A 15,687-nucleotide genomic window follows, 5' to 3' on the forward strand; every position below is an offset into this window, starting at 1 on the left:
AACCCCTCCTGCTAAAAACACTCAATTTACTGACAGGCAAATGACTTCACGCTGCCACTTAATCTCATTTCTTGCATAATGCCCTCTAATTAGCATATCAAAGTGAATTAATACTTCTAGGGCATTAGCAATGGGGAAATCTACTCAGGGCCTCCAGTAGCAGTTAGTGGAGTGCCAAGAAAGCTCCCCAACACTACAGACAGCTTTGCATTGCAAAACGCTTCTATCCATTTATCCGCCATGCATGTATCTCTCTCCTCTCCTCTTCCATCCACCCTCTCTCTCTCTCTCTCTCTCTCAAACACATCATCTAGCCCCAGCCACTCTTTGAAAAAGAGAAAGAAAGAATTTTTTTTCATGCCGATTCTCCGCAGTGCCCCGGGGATCCCAAAAACAACTCAAACCTATCAGCCCGACAAGACTTTGAATTTGCACTAATCTGTGGTTAATCTGACAATTAACTCGGCACGTTTTTGTACTCGTCAACATGACGGTTGTCATTCACAACCTTCGGAATGAGCGATAAGAGAGATCTAGTGTCTCTCCGCACATCTACATATCACAGTTTCAGGGCGTATATGTTGTGTACATCCCTGACATTCTCATAGTCAAGGCAAAGGTACACACTCAAGCATCCCGAAGTCAAATCTCTGTTAGCTCGCTCTACAAACAGATGTACATACACAGCTTTTCCTTCTCACTGTTTACATAGTTACAGTACAAACACTTCAGGTTTGATTTACCCCTTTTCGCCTTTAAGCCCGCTTTGCATCAGATCCAAAAGCAACAATGAATGTTTCATCTTTTCAAAGCTCTGTTCTCTGCTGCGATTCACAAATACAAGGCCAAGAAATCTCTCCGATTGGAACTTATTCATACATCAGCACTGGCAGTTGTTAGCATTTTCTCTTACTGTATAAAGAGAGATACATTTAGCAGTGACTGCATGACATAAACTGTACAATATCAATATCACACACACTAAGTTCAATGATGAAAACTACTATTTACGAAACAAATAACTATTAAATGAGCTGAGACGCAACTTTGAAGTTTTGTTATTTTCTTTTGTATGTAATAAAAATGAGCTAATCGTAACATATTAAAATCTCCATGGCAGTCGTAGATTGACAGAACATGTCCGACATGTACAACAAGTTGCAGAGACTGCATTTGCTAATTGTGCAAGCATCATCCAATAACTTTCAGGAACTTAATCATGTCATAGTTTTCCATTTTCACAGATTTCCTCTCACTGCTACGGCATCAAACCCTGACAAGAACCTCTCAACTCCTCATTTCTTCTACGCATCTGTTGAATACGATAAGCAAAATACATAATGCTCTGACACAAGGTGTTCACTTATGTGTGTGGTGTGTTAGAGGGGAAAAAAAGCCTCACAGAAGATGTGTATGGCTGAAAAAACAACAAAAAAAACAACAACAAGGAGTAGCATGCTTATCAGTGAAAGTCTCTCTTATCACTCTGATGAGACAATGTCCTTCAACGGGCTTGTGGAGAAAGAAAAAGAAAAAAAATGTCTCGCACTGAGGGGAGGAAAAAAAAGGACAGCTTTCCTCATCTCTCAAGACCTACACACTATAGCAGGAAAATTGAAGTACCGGTCGTTCTACTCTGTCCACTTAAAAAAAAAAAAAAAATTACTTAATTTTAACAATCTGTTCCTGTGATATTATAAAAGCCTTTTCTTTTATGTCTTATTTTACAAAGCGGGAAACAAAGAAAAGCAAACATATATGTACAGAGTAAGAAAATATCATGCTTATGTTCACTTGTGAGTTAATAAACAAATTAGCAGAGAGAAGCTTGTTAGGAAATTAGTCCGGATGCGTTAAGAAGGGGGGGGGGGGGAAGGAAACCATTCAAAAAGGCAGCGTCAAAGGGATTAACCGAGATTACAGCAACTGAGCTAGTAAACAAGCTCATTTAAATAATTAGCATACTTAGGGACTCTACTCTTTATGCATATTTAATTAGAGCTATAATGCAATAAGGGACATAGCTGTATTAAACGTAACATGATAGGTGCATATGGAAACACAGTCAACAGCTGGAGGTGGCTTTATAGTAATGAAAATACATGTACAATGTAAAATTAAATATAAAAAAGGTTTTATATGAAAATGCTATAAATGTGCTCACATTTAACGGTATTTGGATTGTTTAAACACACAAATAGAATTTCAAAGAAAAGTATTGCATGTGTCCAACTATATATCACACAATCCAACAAAAGTTTTTGAGATAATATAACACACACATGCACACACACACACACACACACACACACACACACACACACACACACATATAGTTGAAAGGTACTGAGATTTAAGTAAATATAAAATGTGATATACTGAAATATTATTTGAAATTACAAACACCAGATACACATGTAAATTTCCTCTCTCCTTGCAACTATCATCTTTTCTTGAGACACAACAGCAACAGTAGCTACATGAAGCTACGGCTTACATTAACAGCTACATTAAGATACAGCCACAGCATTTAGTAATCATTTTCTTTCTTTCTGTTTTGCTCCTCATTCTCTGTTTTTGGACAGGCATAAAGAACAACTCAAGCAGACCGGGCGGTGGAGCAGGGCCTTGCCCTCCCACAGTTGAGACCTCCAACAGCCGAGAAGTTCATTAAGTTTTATGATCTTACTCCAGTCACTTCTGCTTATAAGCCACAAAGGCCACAAATCTGGCAAAGCACTATTCTGCCGATACAACCACACAGAGACGAGATAAACACATGAACTGATATTCAAATGTTATTACATTGCTGCATTTATCATAGTCCAAAAACTACATTAAGGCTCTATGTGAAATATCTTTCTTTTTCAAAAATGAAATGAATCGTTTGTTAACCTATTTACAAAGTTCATATGATAAAGGTGATTAAAAACATCACTAAAATAATATTTTTAAAACATTAGCCTACTATTTCAACATGCTATTAAAGAATCAAATTTCTAAACATTAAAAGTAAAGACGAAAGTTCTTAGCCTAATTCAGTGCGTTTGCCATTGTGTTTTGGGCTCACCTTACGGATTTCGCTCTGCTATTCTCCTTCCGCATTATCCAGAAATACATACTGCACATTCCTGGTAAAAGCCCATTATCTAAGGGTCTCTCTGGATTCTGCATATCTGGTTATGTGGTCATTCTCTCTTTATACCTGCGCCCTGCGTGATTGCAGAACGCGCGCGCCTTTGCGCACATCACGCGCCTGTGTTAACCGTCGCAGCATAAAGGAAAACTGCACATTAAATTACATCCACTAAGCTACTGGACGTAGTGAATTGATTCTGCTTCAACGGGAGCTGATTTCTCCCTCAAAGAAAAAAAAAAAACTATCTTTTGTGAGACAGTGACATATGCTAATGTTCCGTGTCATTGGGGCAGGCGGTATAGCCTTGGTAACGCACGTGCTGAATTGATGTTGTATCTGTCATTGGACTTCATTTACAGTGAGCGCGCGACAGACTATTTCAGAGGTGCTTGAGTGTCAGAAAAAGTGGGGATATAATATGTCTGTTTGGGATAGACATGCATAAGCACTCAAAAATATTTTTGACAGCACCATTCTAATTTCAACAAATACATGTGGTGTAATAAGTACACATTTTGAATAATAACGTGCGTTCGTACTTCTGCAGAAAAATGTAATACGTAAAAGGTCCCTAAATGGTGTTAGTAGTCAATTAAAGTAAGCATGACACTCAGGGTCAACGTTTTGTTTTAGTCAAATGCAGAAATGTACAAAATAATAATATTAATAATACTAATTAAATAAAAAATACTTATAAGATCTCCGTGAATGGTCAGTTAAAAGTAAATAATAATACTAATCAACGATTAAACCAAGTTTAGTTGCAGTTTAAAAATTTTAAGCTGGTGAAAAAGTGACAGTTCATTACACTTTTTCAACCACTTTGCATTCAATTACTGATAAAGAAAATCAAGATGAAACTCTAAACAGGCACAAATGAGAGCATTGCATAAATTATCATGACAAGATAAAAGCAAAATTGCTGTATAACACTGAAAACATTTTCCAATGTAAACTAAGTCATCTAAATATATTTTACAGGTTACACTTACACCAAACTAATAATAAATGGCATATCGATCACTCCTGGTCACAGTCCGTTTTAACACAACAATAACGCACCATAACGCCAAGCGTCTGCACGTGTCGGTGAACGATGTAACCTTCACAGCGCTGGCGTCTTTCATAATAAAACGGGGGCAATAATTAACTGCAGGACCGCCGATAGTGCCAATAATTATCCAGTAAATTGGTCGCATAATTAGGCAGAGGAGCGCAGGAATTGGACCGCTCTCCGAACCACGGACACGCGTAAACGCTCACTGGGCTTGCAGTGGCACAATTGAGCAAAACAAGCTTTGATATACAACATCAACACCGCACAAACCATATCCTCAATGACAAATGCTGAATATCCCGAAGATGCATAATTGTCTAGCAATTCACCAACTGTGGGTCTTGAAAGATTAAACGGACGGTGGGAGAACAGCGCGCTGTAAACAAGGGAACTGCCGGGGTGCCTCTCTCACACATGCCCCCAAAAGAAGGCGCTCAGTTCAGCCTCACGATGCAACGCAGAGGGGGGGAAAGCTCATCATCATATTTCGCTCTCTTATGCTGATACATCCAATTATGACTATTCATTTTCAGAAGTGAGAAGCAGAGAAATGTGGATGCTGGTTATGGCTTGATACAACTGGACTCCGCTGACGACCAAATAAAAAAAAAAAAATACACCAGTAAAGATGGCGGTGTCTGAAGGATTAGTGGCATTGTACTGTTGCTTTTTTTTTTCTTTCTTGAGATGTCTGTAGGTAATTTTGCTTTTTTTTTTTTTTTTTTTGTTAGGGTATGTATAATCTTACCTGTTTTCTCTTTGATCTCGCAGAGCACACTGAAGAGGGCTGGCTTCATTCTGTGACAGTTGAGCCCATGTTTCCTGTGCCATTTGGGAGCAAGAGACGAGATTGATATATAGTCACTTAAAACTCATAATTCTCTCGCAATGAAACTTTATAAGACAAGTCTTGAGTTTAAATTTACACTTAAACTGCATTAGTTTGACAGTGATGATAAACGTAGTAGCAAACATGGCTTTACTCATCACAAAAGTTCAAAACAAGGCTACATAAAATGACTAATATTTCTCTTAATTCTCAACTAAGTTATTTTTTTGTAGTTGCTATAAGGGCTGTGTGTCAAGTGGCAAGGCCTTAGAAGAAGTAAAGTGTGATGTAGAAACTTTTAATGAGATGCCCACATGTGTTGAGTACTTTACCTGTGCGTCTTTCTCAATGTGAAAGACAGAGAGGCTATTTTGAATATTTCAATACACAAGTTGAGTGAACAGTAAGTGATATTTTGTCTTAAACTTTACAACTTGAAAAATAGGCTACAAAACTGTGATTTCAACCTAAGATACGGCCACCTTGATTTCAGATGCATACGTGACTCTCAAGGTTTTACTATGGTAACATTTGTGAAGATTATGTTGGGACAAGAGTTTCAATAAGGGACACTACCGTCAAATAAAAGTTAGCTATTGTGACGTGTTAATGTTAGCACTATAAGCTATCGTATAAAAAATAAAGGAGATAGCCTACCATACATATAAAAGACTCTCAAAACAAGACAATGAAAACGTTTAGCTATCAAAAAAAATGCACCAACTTTGCTTGCGCCTCGTCCAGGCTTTGGTCGGTGATGGTCATGATCTGATGCAGAATGTCACCGATGTCTTGTTTTCTTCCATCCCCATCGGTTCCGTCGTGTCCATGAGGAGGCGGCAGAGCCATGCCTCCCTGTACCGAGTGACCGGCCAGGCTGACACCGCCGAGAGCCTGCATGATCCGGGCTTGCTCGTCCATAGTCCGCCGCAACACAATCAATGCGCTCGTGCTCAGTCACTGAGATGGGTGAAAGAAACTCGGAGAATGCACATGCAAAAACAACTTGATTATTTCATGTGCGGTGTTTAACGGGTCGCTATCGTGCACAAAATATTGACCGTGAAGCAACGCGGCAAATACAATAAATCGCTGGATGAAATATAGTGGAATTGATGTCCCAGGAATCACTTTCTGGAAAAAGATTTAAATCGTCTTTGATCCTCCTGTATGAATGTCCATTGGAGAAAAATTAGCGATGATATTTCTTGTCTATTATTTAAGTAAACTTCAGCATTCAAGTGACAGCGGTTTCCCGTTCAATCCTGTCCGAATCTTCATGCCAATTTGTCTTTTTTCTTTGAAGAGCTGGAGTCCTTTGCAGATGTCTGGAATTCTTATTTGCAGTCTTCTTAGGATAATTTCGCCTTGTGCACTTCTTGGAAACTTGGACAAATCCGTAGTATTACAAAGAGTTGCAAACAAAACATCCCATGCCTCTGATGGAAAGTAACAATTAATCAAAAATTAATGATTATGTAATTAAAAACAAGCACACTGCGTGTGAACAACTGGCAAAATATTGCCTTTTTTTTTTTTTCAAAAAATAAAATATAAGAAAATAAAAGAAGCCGCGCGAAATAAATTAAACCATCAGCACCGGCGACCAGAGCTATAAAGATTGTAGGAAAAAAAATATAAAAATGTATAAAAAAGTTTTTCTCACTTTCAATAGGGAAAATAGAAAAACTGGCGAAAAAATTAATCACGCGCCATAAAGCGATGCGCAAAAATATCTGCTGGCGGAAATTTATGAGTCGAGCGCGAGGGCTGTGTGTGCTTTATGTTGTTTGATGGCAGCGGTAGTGAGCGATTGACAATGTGCCAATGCCATTCACTCAGTGCGGACGTGTCAGAGAAGAAAAAAAGATACAAAATCGACATCAAAATGCACGCTCCGCCCTGCAGAGGAGGGGTCTTAGATTCTTGTCACTTCTCGCCGAAGCCCCCGAAAACAAAATGCCAGTTAGCTACTAATGATACTGCTGGTGATGATAATGATGAGAGCAGAACATCAAATCAACAGCGTTTAAGTCTCCACTTTACGCGTGCCTCATTTAAAAGCGTGCCCGTGCACTGAGATGCCGTTACATTATACCCATTTCCAATAAAACAAACAAAAGGTCGGAGTTTGATATTGTCTGATTCAAACTAATAATGAATTGCACGGGCCCCCTCGCTTCCTTACACCATAGTATGGTCGCCTCCAACAAGCCGTGCTTGCAGGGGCAGGAAAGCAGAGGACATGTTTATAATATTGGAAATAGACGCCCCGAACCAATCAGCGAAGAGTTCGTCTTTGAGTGGCGGCCCGAAGGACCAATGGGTGACTCCCGCTGACCACGAACGCCCGCCTACAGAGCTCAATACCTTTGCTACGGTTGTACAGAGAGATATCAACTTCTGATTGGCCGTTGCCAAGGGTGACATCTACTGCAAAAGCAGGCGGCGCTGCGCTGCAGAACTCATCGGCAGTTGCTATGGTAGCAGACTGCGCTCTGTGGGCTCGAAGCAAAGAGACACACTGAAACATTTCTGCGCCTTCCTCCGGTTGCCTCGCTTCTTACATACGCCTTTACTAAACCCACGGTGGATTTCCCGCCAAACCACTGCATTTCCGATGCCAAATCGTTACATTTCATGCCCTGGCGTTGTTGCGCTTTAAAAACGGGCTACGCGTCTTTTGTTCAATGTCATACACCTAAGCCGTTTTGCTTTTTGTTCAAGTGCTGAGGTAAATAAGAGACCAAAACTGGCTACTGCCAACTCCACTATACAGATTTGCATTATTTGATGATGTGTATATTTTAGGTCTTACTAAAATGTATTTTTACATCCTTATGAGAAACTTTAACTTTTTTTTATTCTCTACTGTTTATTAATCCATTCACTTACTTTTTTAATTTCATTTTTATCTATTTTATTTGCATGTTGTAATGACTAATGTATCTTTACAGTGGTTAAAAGCATTTGTGACACTGTTTATTCTTGTTTTCATTTTCTACAACAAGTGCATTATTTCCTTTTAAAATAATTTGATAAATTAATGATATCACGTTATCCTACAAAACATATTTAGTTTGAATTAATTTTAGTACAATTAAATAATACATATAATTATTTTATGCTTTGTTATCTTAAACCCCAAAAATGTCAGGTGGTGCAACTGTCCGAACAAATGAACAGATTAAGAAAATATCTAAATGTCTTGACAAAAAACAACAACAACAAAACAAAAAACAAAAATACTGTGGCATCATTTTAGGTTTGAAACCTAATAAACTATCTCAGCTGTTGAGATAATTGAAATATTTGATATTCTCAACTGCAAACATGGCTCTTTATTGTGAATTGATAAGGTAATAACAGTAAACATAATAATGCATCTTCCAGAGGACCCCAACTGATCCTTGTGGCAGAGTGAAACGGTTTGTAGATCTATCTCAAATACTGGTAAAAATTGCTAATTTCAAGTATGGGTTGGTACACTTTCCATGTGGTACAACTAGCCACATGCAAAAAAAAAAAAATAGCTGCCTTCAATTTTCAAGTACTATCAACTTGGATGTTTAAGTCATTTCAACTTAAATTACATTAAACTGACTTAAATGAGCTTATTTTGATGAGTTAAAGCAATGTAAAAACATATGTTGTCATAACGTATTGACCATTTTTCTATGTACAGTGACTATTTGGTTGTACCACCTGACATAACAGAAAAAAATTTTTTAAACACTATTTAACAACTGAAACTTGTTTAAACGCATTGTTCACGATTCCAAAAATATGCATTATCAGTTTAGAAAATATTTTTTTTTTAAATGTAATGACCTATAGACACTCTCACATTGCAACCAGATACTTTATGTACCTAACTACAGGTTAATATTCATTATGAAATCCTCTGGTGCCACAGTTGAGGTAATGCACTTCTGCAGGGTTGCACTTGTGACATGACAGTCTCTGATGTGATGGGACTAATTACCATGAATCAGAGACACATACAGATGAAACAGAGCTGTTAATTTTTGCACAGCAAGAAAGTCAATCAGACACCCTTCCAATGGCAACAATGTGATGCTACGCTGAGAATTTGTGAAAGCTGGCACCAGAAAGTCCCGTTCCATACAGTGCATGAACTGACTGAAGGCCCTGTGGACCGCCTCCATCACTGACACACGCAACACGGGAAATTAACGCAGGCTAATTAAAGAGCGAATAATCAGATATGCAGAAAATCAAAACTTCCTCTGGGATGATCCAGTTGAGGATAAACAATGCGAAAAGCGCTGAAGAATCTGTCAGCCTGCCTGGAGCTTTAAGAGCTTCATGATATTCAATACATAAAAAAATTTCATGTTTTTTTTGTTTGTTTTTTTATGCAAGTAGAACATATAAGTAGAAGTGTATAGGGGATTGTTGTAACACAGATTGAGATTTAAAAAAATAATTTTCACCAATTAGAAATGGGCTTGTACACACCACACCACCCACTTCTGAGTTAATTTGAAGCAATAAATTCATGTCTTATTTATAATTTGATTTGTGATTGTTAATGAACGTTATGTGACAGGACTGGTATGATCTGAATCAGCGGTTTCTGTTGTTTAATTTGATCTATAACACCCACACAAGTTTTTCATCTATATTTTAAAAATATTATGTCTGAACGGACGGCAAGGGTTGTAAAGCTCTTTTCCAAAGAACTTGTAGATTTTGCACACACACAAAAAAGGGAAACTGGGGAAGGTGTATTTGCCAAAATTATGAGCGCATGAGCACACGTTTACTTACAGTGGCTTTCTAAATGGTGACATTCCATGGACTTCTATTGATTCTTACATAAATACTTTAACAGAAAACATTTTAACTTCAAATGGGGATGTCCACAAAAAGAGGGCATGTCAGATTTAGCATACAAATGTCCCCCAAAATATGTTTATGTGGCTTTTAAGTGCCTTTTTTTTATAGCTTGATTTATGTATTTGTTCTGCATTTGTTTGGAATTGTTTTGCAGTTTGAATTCATTCGTACATGTTTCCATTCAAATTCTTTATTTCTAAACGACTTTCATTTGCAACAGATACATGTGGAAACATTATAGCAACATTTGAGATACATCCCCCATCATGTTCAGTAATTAAATGTGATATTAGGCGATTTCGCTTAAATACACCACAGCATGATTGTGTTCTGTTATAGTTTGACACCATATTTAATACACAAACATAGGCTTTTGATTTACACGCATCCTCCTGAACAATACAGATCAAACAGTAGAATTTATAGTGGCATATTTACTTCAACTCTTGTGTATGAATTGGTGTTCAGAGCAATTGATTCAATTCTTCGGGTGCAATAAGTGGGTGATATATTAGTCATGGATCATGTTAACACAGTTACTGGATCCTGAGCAAGAATAATGAGCTCACCTTTAATTAACCATTTCACACATATCACAGAGTAAGACAACATGCCACAAGCCCTGTAATTCAATTGTTTTGGCTGCGACTGAGTGCATGTGTGTGTGTGTATCACGCAGAGTTTCACCATCATTTTTATATAGTCGTTGTCATTTTTATTATCAGTGTGTAAATGAACTAGATTGAATATAGCATGTGCGGCTGACAGATTATGGATTTTTAAAATCGCAAGCATCCAATAATCACGGAACGATGCTGTAACACAACATCTGTGCTTATAAAGCACGTCACATGAATTTAAGCAACATAACATTTAGAAGTTGTCGAAGTTAAGGAGGCGGCGAGAGACGCTCGCTCTCTCGTTCTTTTTAGCAAGCTGTGTGGCTCGGCTCTTTCATATTCACTTGACCTTGAAGTATCAGCCCGGCACACTCCTGAGTTTAGTGAATGGAAGTCCCAGACCCACTGCATTTATCACTGAAATACTGTGCTGTCAGGTGGCTCTGTATACCTGTCATAGAGGGCTCAAAGGAACAGCTCCAGATCCTCTCCTCCACAACACCGCATGATTCTTCATTGCCTTGCGTTGCATGCCTTTCCACCATTGTTTTCAGCCATATGTCAACATAATTCATTTTCCCCAAGTATGACAGCAAATCTTTTGGTGGGAGGGGAAAAAAAAGACACTTCAGCTTATTGTGGTCATGATGCCATGCTTACATAATGACATAAACACAATTTCTATTATTGGATGTTTACTGCCCACTTCCTTCAACCGACTTGAAAAGGAACAATTTATGGAGAACGAGTAATGAAATCATAATTCAACAGCAGTTTGAACATTTAAGCAGTGAATACTGAAAATCGTGCGATGCAGTGCTGCTTATAAACCGAGCGTCTTGAAAATATCAGCTGAAGTTTCTGCCAAATATGGCCAGGGTAACCTCGCTGTTGTCAGTGGTAACTGTTGATATTATTGCTCTTGGAAAGAAGCCCACCGTTCATGATTATTTTCACTAATGAGCACACCAGGCTTTTTTTCCTACTCGTACAATTTTTCACCCCAAGTGGTTACTCCATATATAGTAGGCTATATGTGTGTGTTTATATACCAGATTATATTCTCTATAATCGTATCAGACATAATATGATAAAATACTTTATTTCAATGGTCCACTTTAGACATAACTACAAGTAATTTTGCAACTATACTGTACATGTCAACTAACTCTCATTAGAGTATTGGTACACCGTCTGCTTAACATCTGCTAACTCCTTATTTTGATGGATCCTCAACAGACATTCTACTGTAACTTTGCAACTACATGTCGACTTTTTCTACTAACCCAAACCCTAACCTAACAGTCTACTTATACTCTAATTAGAGTTAGTTGACATGTAGTTGACAAGTTACTTAGAATGTCTGAAGTGCATCGTAATAAAGTGTACAAAATGAGTTGGGCTACATAAGAAAAATTGTGTTAAACAATAATATTAATCAGTAAATGTATGTTTATTATATCATTAATGTAAGAATTAAGGAAAAGGCCAGCATATACAACATCTCTTCAATGTTTAATAAATACTTAATTATTTACCGCGTATTTATGCATATGGGGTGCTAATTAGTCATAAATCGTTCTTATCTGACAGGTTTAATTGACAGTCTCAAAACAAATAGCCCCTGTCTCATAACATACACATCATTTCCGAGAGAATTAAGTTTTTGAAAACCGAACAGGCTGTCACCTTACTTTTTTTTTTTTTTTTTTTTTTTGTGGTGACAGCCAAAAAGGGGCCCACAGGTGTCTCAGAAAGCAGTGACTGTGTTGTCATAATTCATTTAGGCATCCTTCTGCAAAGCCATAATTACCTAATTAGCTTGTTAATTAGGAGATTAGCATTTACTGATAGAGTGGCTTGTTTAGTGAGGGGTGGAGTGGAGTTCCAGTGGAGTAAGTTACGAATGTGTCGCCTTAAAGTGCCTCCCAATTCATTCCCGATCTCTATCCGGGTCAGAGATTAGAAGCCTTGATGGAAAGATATAAATAGCATTGAAAAGTTATGCACATAAATGGTAACTTATTGATAAAATATATATATTTTTTAAATTTAAGAAGAAATTTAGGAGAGAGGATTTAACAATAAACACATTATGTTGCTATATTGCTTTATTTTCTTTCATTTTACCGTCAAATAGCCTAAGAAACGCAAACATACCTTCACAATGTGTTTAAGATTCCAGTTGAACTGCTGAGCATTGCTCTCGGTCTGATTGCCCGGGATACAGCACAAGTAGTCTAGCAACTCAATAGTCTCTCGTCTATATGTCGCCAAGTCATGTCCTGTTGCTGAGGAAGATTGGAGGAAATGACTCGAACGGACAGTGCCAGAGACGTTACTAACTATGTTAGCACCAGTCTCTTATCTAGTTTATGTGTTTGTTTATTCATTTACCGATATTCACTGCATGCAGGTCATATGTCAATGTTACCATCAGGCATGCTTTATGTTTAAGAAGGCCAGTGTTTGGCAGTAACTAAATAAAAGTAGTGATATTAAAGTTTTGGGGGTTTTTTTTCAGTAGAGTGTCTCTGCAACTTTTTTGAACATGTTATAATGACTAAAAGATACATCACTATTTCTTATGTCATATTTATTGCACATGCAGCTTTACAGTCTAGCGAGTAATCAAAGATGCTCGACTAAACTGTGCTATCTTTCGTATTGAATTGGCAAGTCCAATTCATTTTAATGAATCAGTTCACAGTGGCTCATGTAAACCAAGCAGTTCAAATAAACTATTCACAGACTTATAGCTAATTCATCCCTATGTAGAAAACTCATTGTGGAATACTTTATCTTATTATAAATCAAAATATGAAGTTAAAGTTAAGTATTATATTAAGCTAAATTAATTAAATTAGTTAAATTAAATATTAAGTAAATGACTTTATTTCTAGTTTCATTTGTTGTATTTAGAATAATGCTGTAGTGGTCACCCTAATATGAGATATTTTGTGTTTTAAATAAATGCTACTCGAATTGCAGAAAGAAACACACACACATGCACACACTATCAGCCGCACATGCTAAATTCAATCCAGTTCATTTACACACTGATAATAAAAATGCCAACAACTATATTAAAATGATGGTGAAACTCTGCGTGATACACACACACACAGTTCCAAAAGAATTTATTATAAATATACAAAATGGCATTTAATTACTGTTTGTAGCTATAGTAATGGAACTACATTTTAAAAGTGATGTGCTGAAAATGTGTCGAAAATAAAATCAATACTTTGAAGAAAATAGTATGAGTGTTTGAAAATAGCATTTTCTGAGATATTTCGATGTTCTTACTACTTTAAAATATTAGTAACTTGCACTATACAGTTTCACTAACGCAGGTTATTAAGTGTATGTTTTTTCACAGTGTGATGTGATTTTAAGTGTAGTTTAGATAATGAGACGGTTTTGTTTTTCACTTTCTTTTTATGTTTAAACAGGCAAAATTGTTATCCAACTGACAGTTATTTTGATAATTATGTCTTATGTTTTTTTTTTTTAAGGGCAAAAGAAAATGAAAACATTAATTCTATTTGTCCAGTTCTGGTCTGTATATGTCCCTATAGCTAAAGCTCTTCACCCAGCAGACATCCCCTTCATTCACCCAAAGCCGATCTGTCTCTCTCACAGGCCAGGTTGATAAATAAGCGGGAAATATTGTGTGTCTGCCAGGGCATGTTGTTAACTCTCCCCCCACAGTCATTAACTCATTTCAAGTGCAATCATAGAGTGGGAGGTAAATTAACAAACCATTAAAAATGTTATAAATGCACAATTAGCATGCCAACATTTACAGGACACATTCATGGAGCTGCAATAATTTTTGATTGGGCGGTTCCGATTCATCCCCCCTCGGTTTGTCTGTCTGCCTGTCTCTCTTTTTTCAGCCTCACTCTCTCTCTCTCTCTGACCGTCGGTCTCTCCAGACATTTTGGTCTGGTGCCTGTTTGGCGAAGAAATTGAAGGAATGAGGGCTGATTTAATAGGTCACTGGTGGTGAACATTCACCTCTTACATCATAGAGCAAAAGAAAAGAAAGAGGCAGAAAAATATGAGAGACATGGAGGGCTTTTCCCTTTCTATCTTGCATTTCTCATTTGCTAGATTATGAGTTGTGTTGGTTGGATGAATTACATGGTTTGTAATAGTAAGGATGATGGTGCAGCAGAGGGCAGCCCGCATGAGGCACCGCAGAACCTGGAGAATCTCTTTCTCAGCTTCCTGGGTCGATTGTAATAGGGTCATTAGCTAGTCTGGATCATATTTTAACATTTAGCCCCAGGTTATTGCATGTAACTTGCTTGATGGTCTCTGATATGAGATTACTGCTAAATCGATGAGCTAATGAAACCATAATGGTGTATTTCAATCAAATATCAAATTAATGTTTTTTATAAAGTATCGCTTCAATGTTGACAGGTTAGTCACAATGTCCTGTAAAAAAGAAATAGGCCCCTCAGGTTGTAAAAGAAGATCTTTAACATTTCATCGAAGAAAGCCTGATAAAAACGTTAGCGTGCGTGTTCAGAGTGGAGAGTGCTTTTGGTTTACAGAATAGTTTGACAGCTGATTAAAATTCATTTCAAATATAATTAGGCAATTATAATATTGCTTACACCTCTCTTACACAAACAAGAAGTTAATATTGAGTAACTTACATTTTAGACACGATTGTCTGGTTTTGAACCGCCATCGAAACAGGTCCAAACGAACCCAAAACAGAATCAGTCTCCGAGCAACATGAATGAATCAAACGAATCGCTTGAATGAATGGCTCACTCACAAACACACACTCGACTCACTTGTATCGTTCCTGAATAAAAACAGTGTTTTTAACGAATCTGTAAAGTATTCCTCACTCATACTGTATATGCGGTTATTTGTTTAGTTTCAGAATGAATCAGTGATTTTGAACGAATTGCTTCAGTGAATGGTCCAATGACTCACTCTGTCACCCATACTTGTTTCGTTCCTGAATGAACCTGTAAAGTAAATAATTTAATTCCTCAATCATATATGCAGTCATTTGTTTAGTTTCTGAACAAATCTGTGATTTGAACAAATAGTTTGAGTGAATGGTTCAATGACTCGATCACTATTTTAAACGAATTGGTAAACGATTCATTCATTCATTCACTCTAAAATACACTTGTCGCCACCTATT

General features: G+C 37.2%; 1 protein-coding gene and 1 long non-coding RNA gene across 8 annotated transcripts in view; both read right to left on the reverse strand.

Annotated features, from left to right (window-relative positions):
- pbx3b (pre-B-cell leukemia homeobox 3b) overlaps window positions 1-7,247 on the reverse strand; it is an 87,515-nt gene extending 80,268 nt beyond the window's left edge. For 3 of the 5 annotated variants that reach the window (XM_079896697.1, XM_079896696.1, XM_079896694.1), the window contains exons 1-2: window positions 5,750-7,241; window positions 4,945-5,018 (exon numbers count right to left, since the gene is read on the reverse strand). In XM_079896697.1, coding sequence (XP_079752823.1) covers window positions 4,945-5,018; window positions 5,750-5,946 — 271 coding nt within the window. In that variant the 5' untranslated portion in view covers window positions 5,947-7,241. Of the gene's footprint in view, window positions 1-4,944; window positions 5,019-5,749 lie in introns of all 5 variants that reach the window. The other 2 variants (XM_079896695.1, XM_079896693.1) reach the window with 1 other exon arrangement.
- A 1,665-nt stretch (window positions 7,248-8,912) lies between these two features.
- LOC307174109 lies at window positions 8,913-15,285 on the reverse strand. Of its 3 annotated transcripts, XR_013823948.1 has the most exons (5): window positions 15,182-15,285; window positions 12,669-12,799; window positions 12,322-12,478; window positions 10,960-11,106; window positions 8,913-9,002 (listed from the first exon to the last, which is right to left on the reverse strand). It is a non-coding gene; the product is annotated as an uncharacterized lncRNA (long non-coding RNA). The 3 variants fall into 3 exon arrangements; XR_013823949.1 differs by lacking the exon at window positions 8,913-9,002 and having other exon boundaries at window positions 9,405-11,106; XR_013823950.1 differs by lacking the exon at window positions 8,913-9,002 and having other exon boundaries at window positions 10,153-11,106; window positions 12,357-12,478.
- Window positions 15,286-15,687: the final 402 nt, after the last annotated feature.

This window comes from Squalius cephalus, assembly GCF_949319135.1.
Source record: "Squalius cephalus genome assembly, chromosome: 16".
Taxonomy (NCBI): Eukaryota; Metazoa; Chordata; class Actinopteri; order Cypriniformes; family Leuciscidae; genus Squalius; species Squalius cephalus.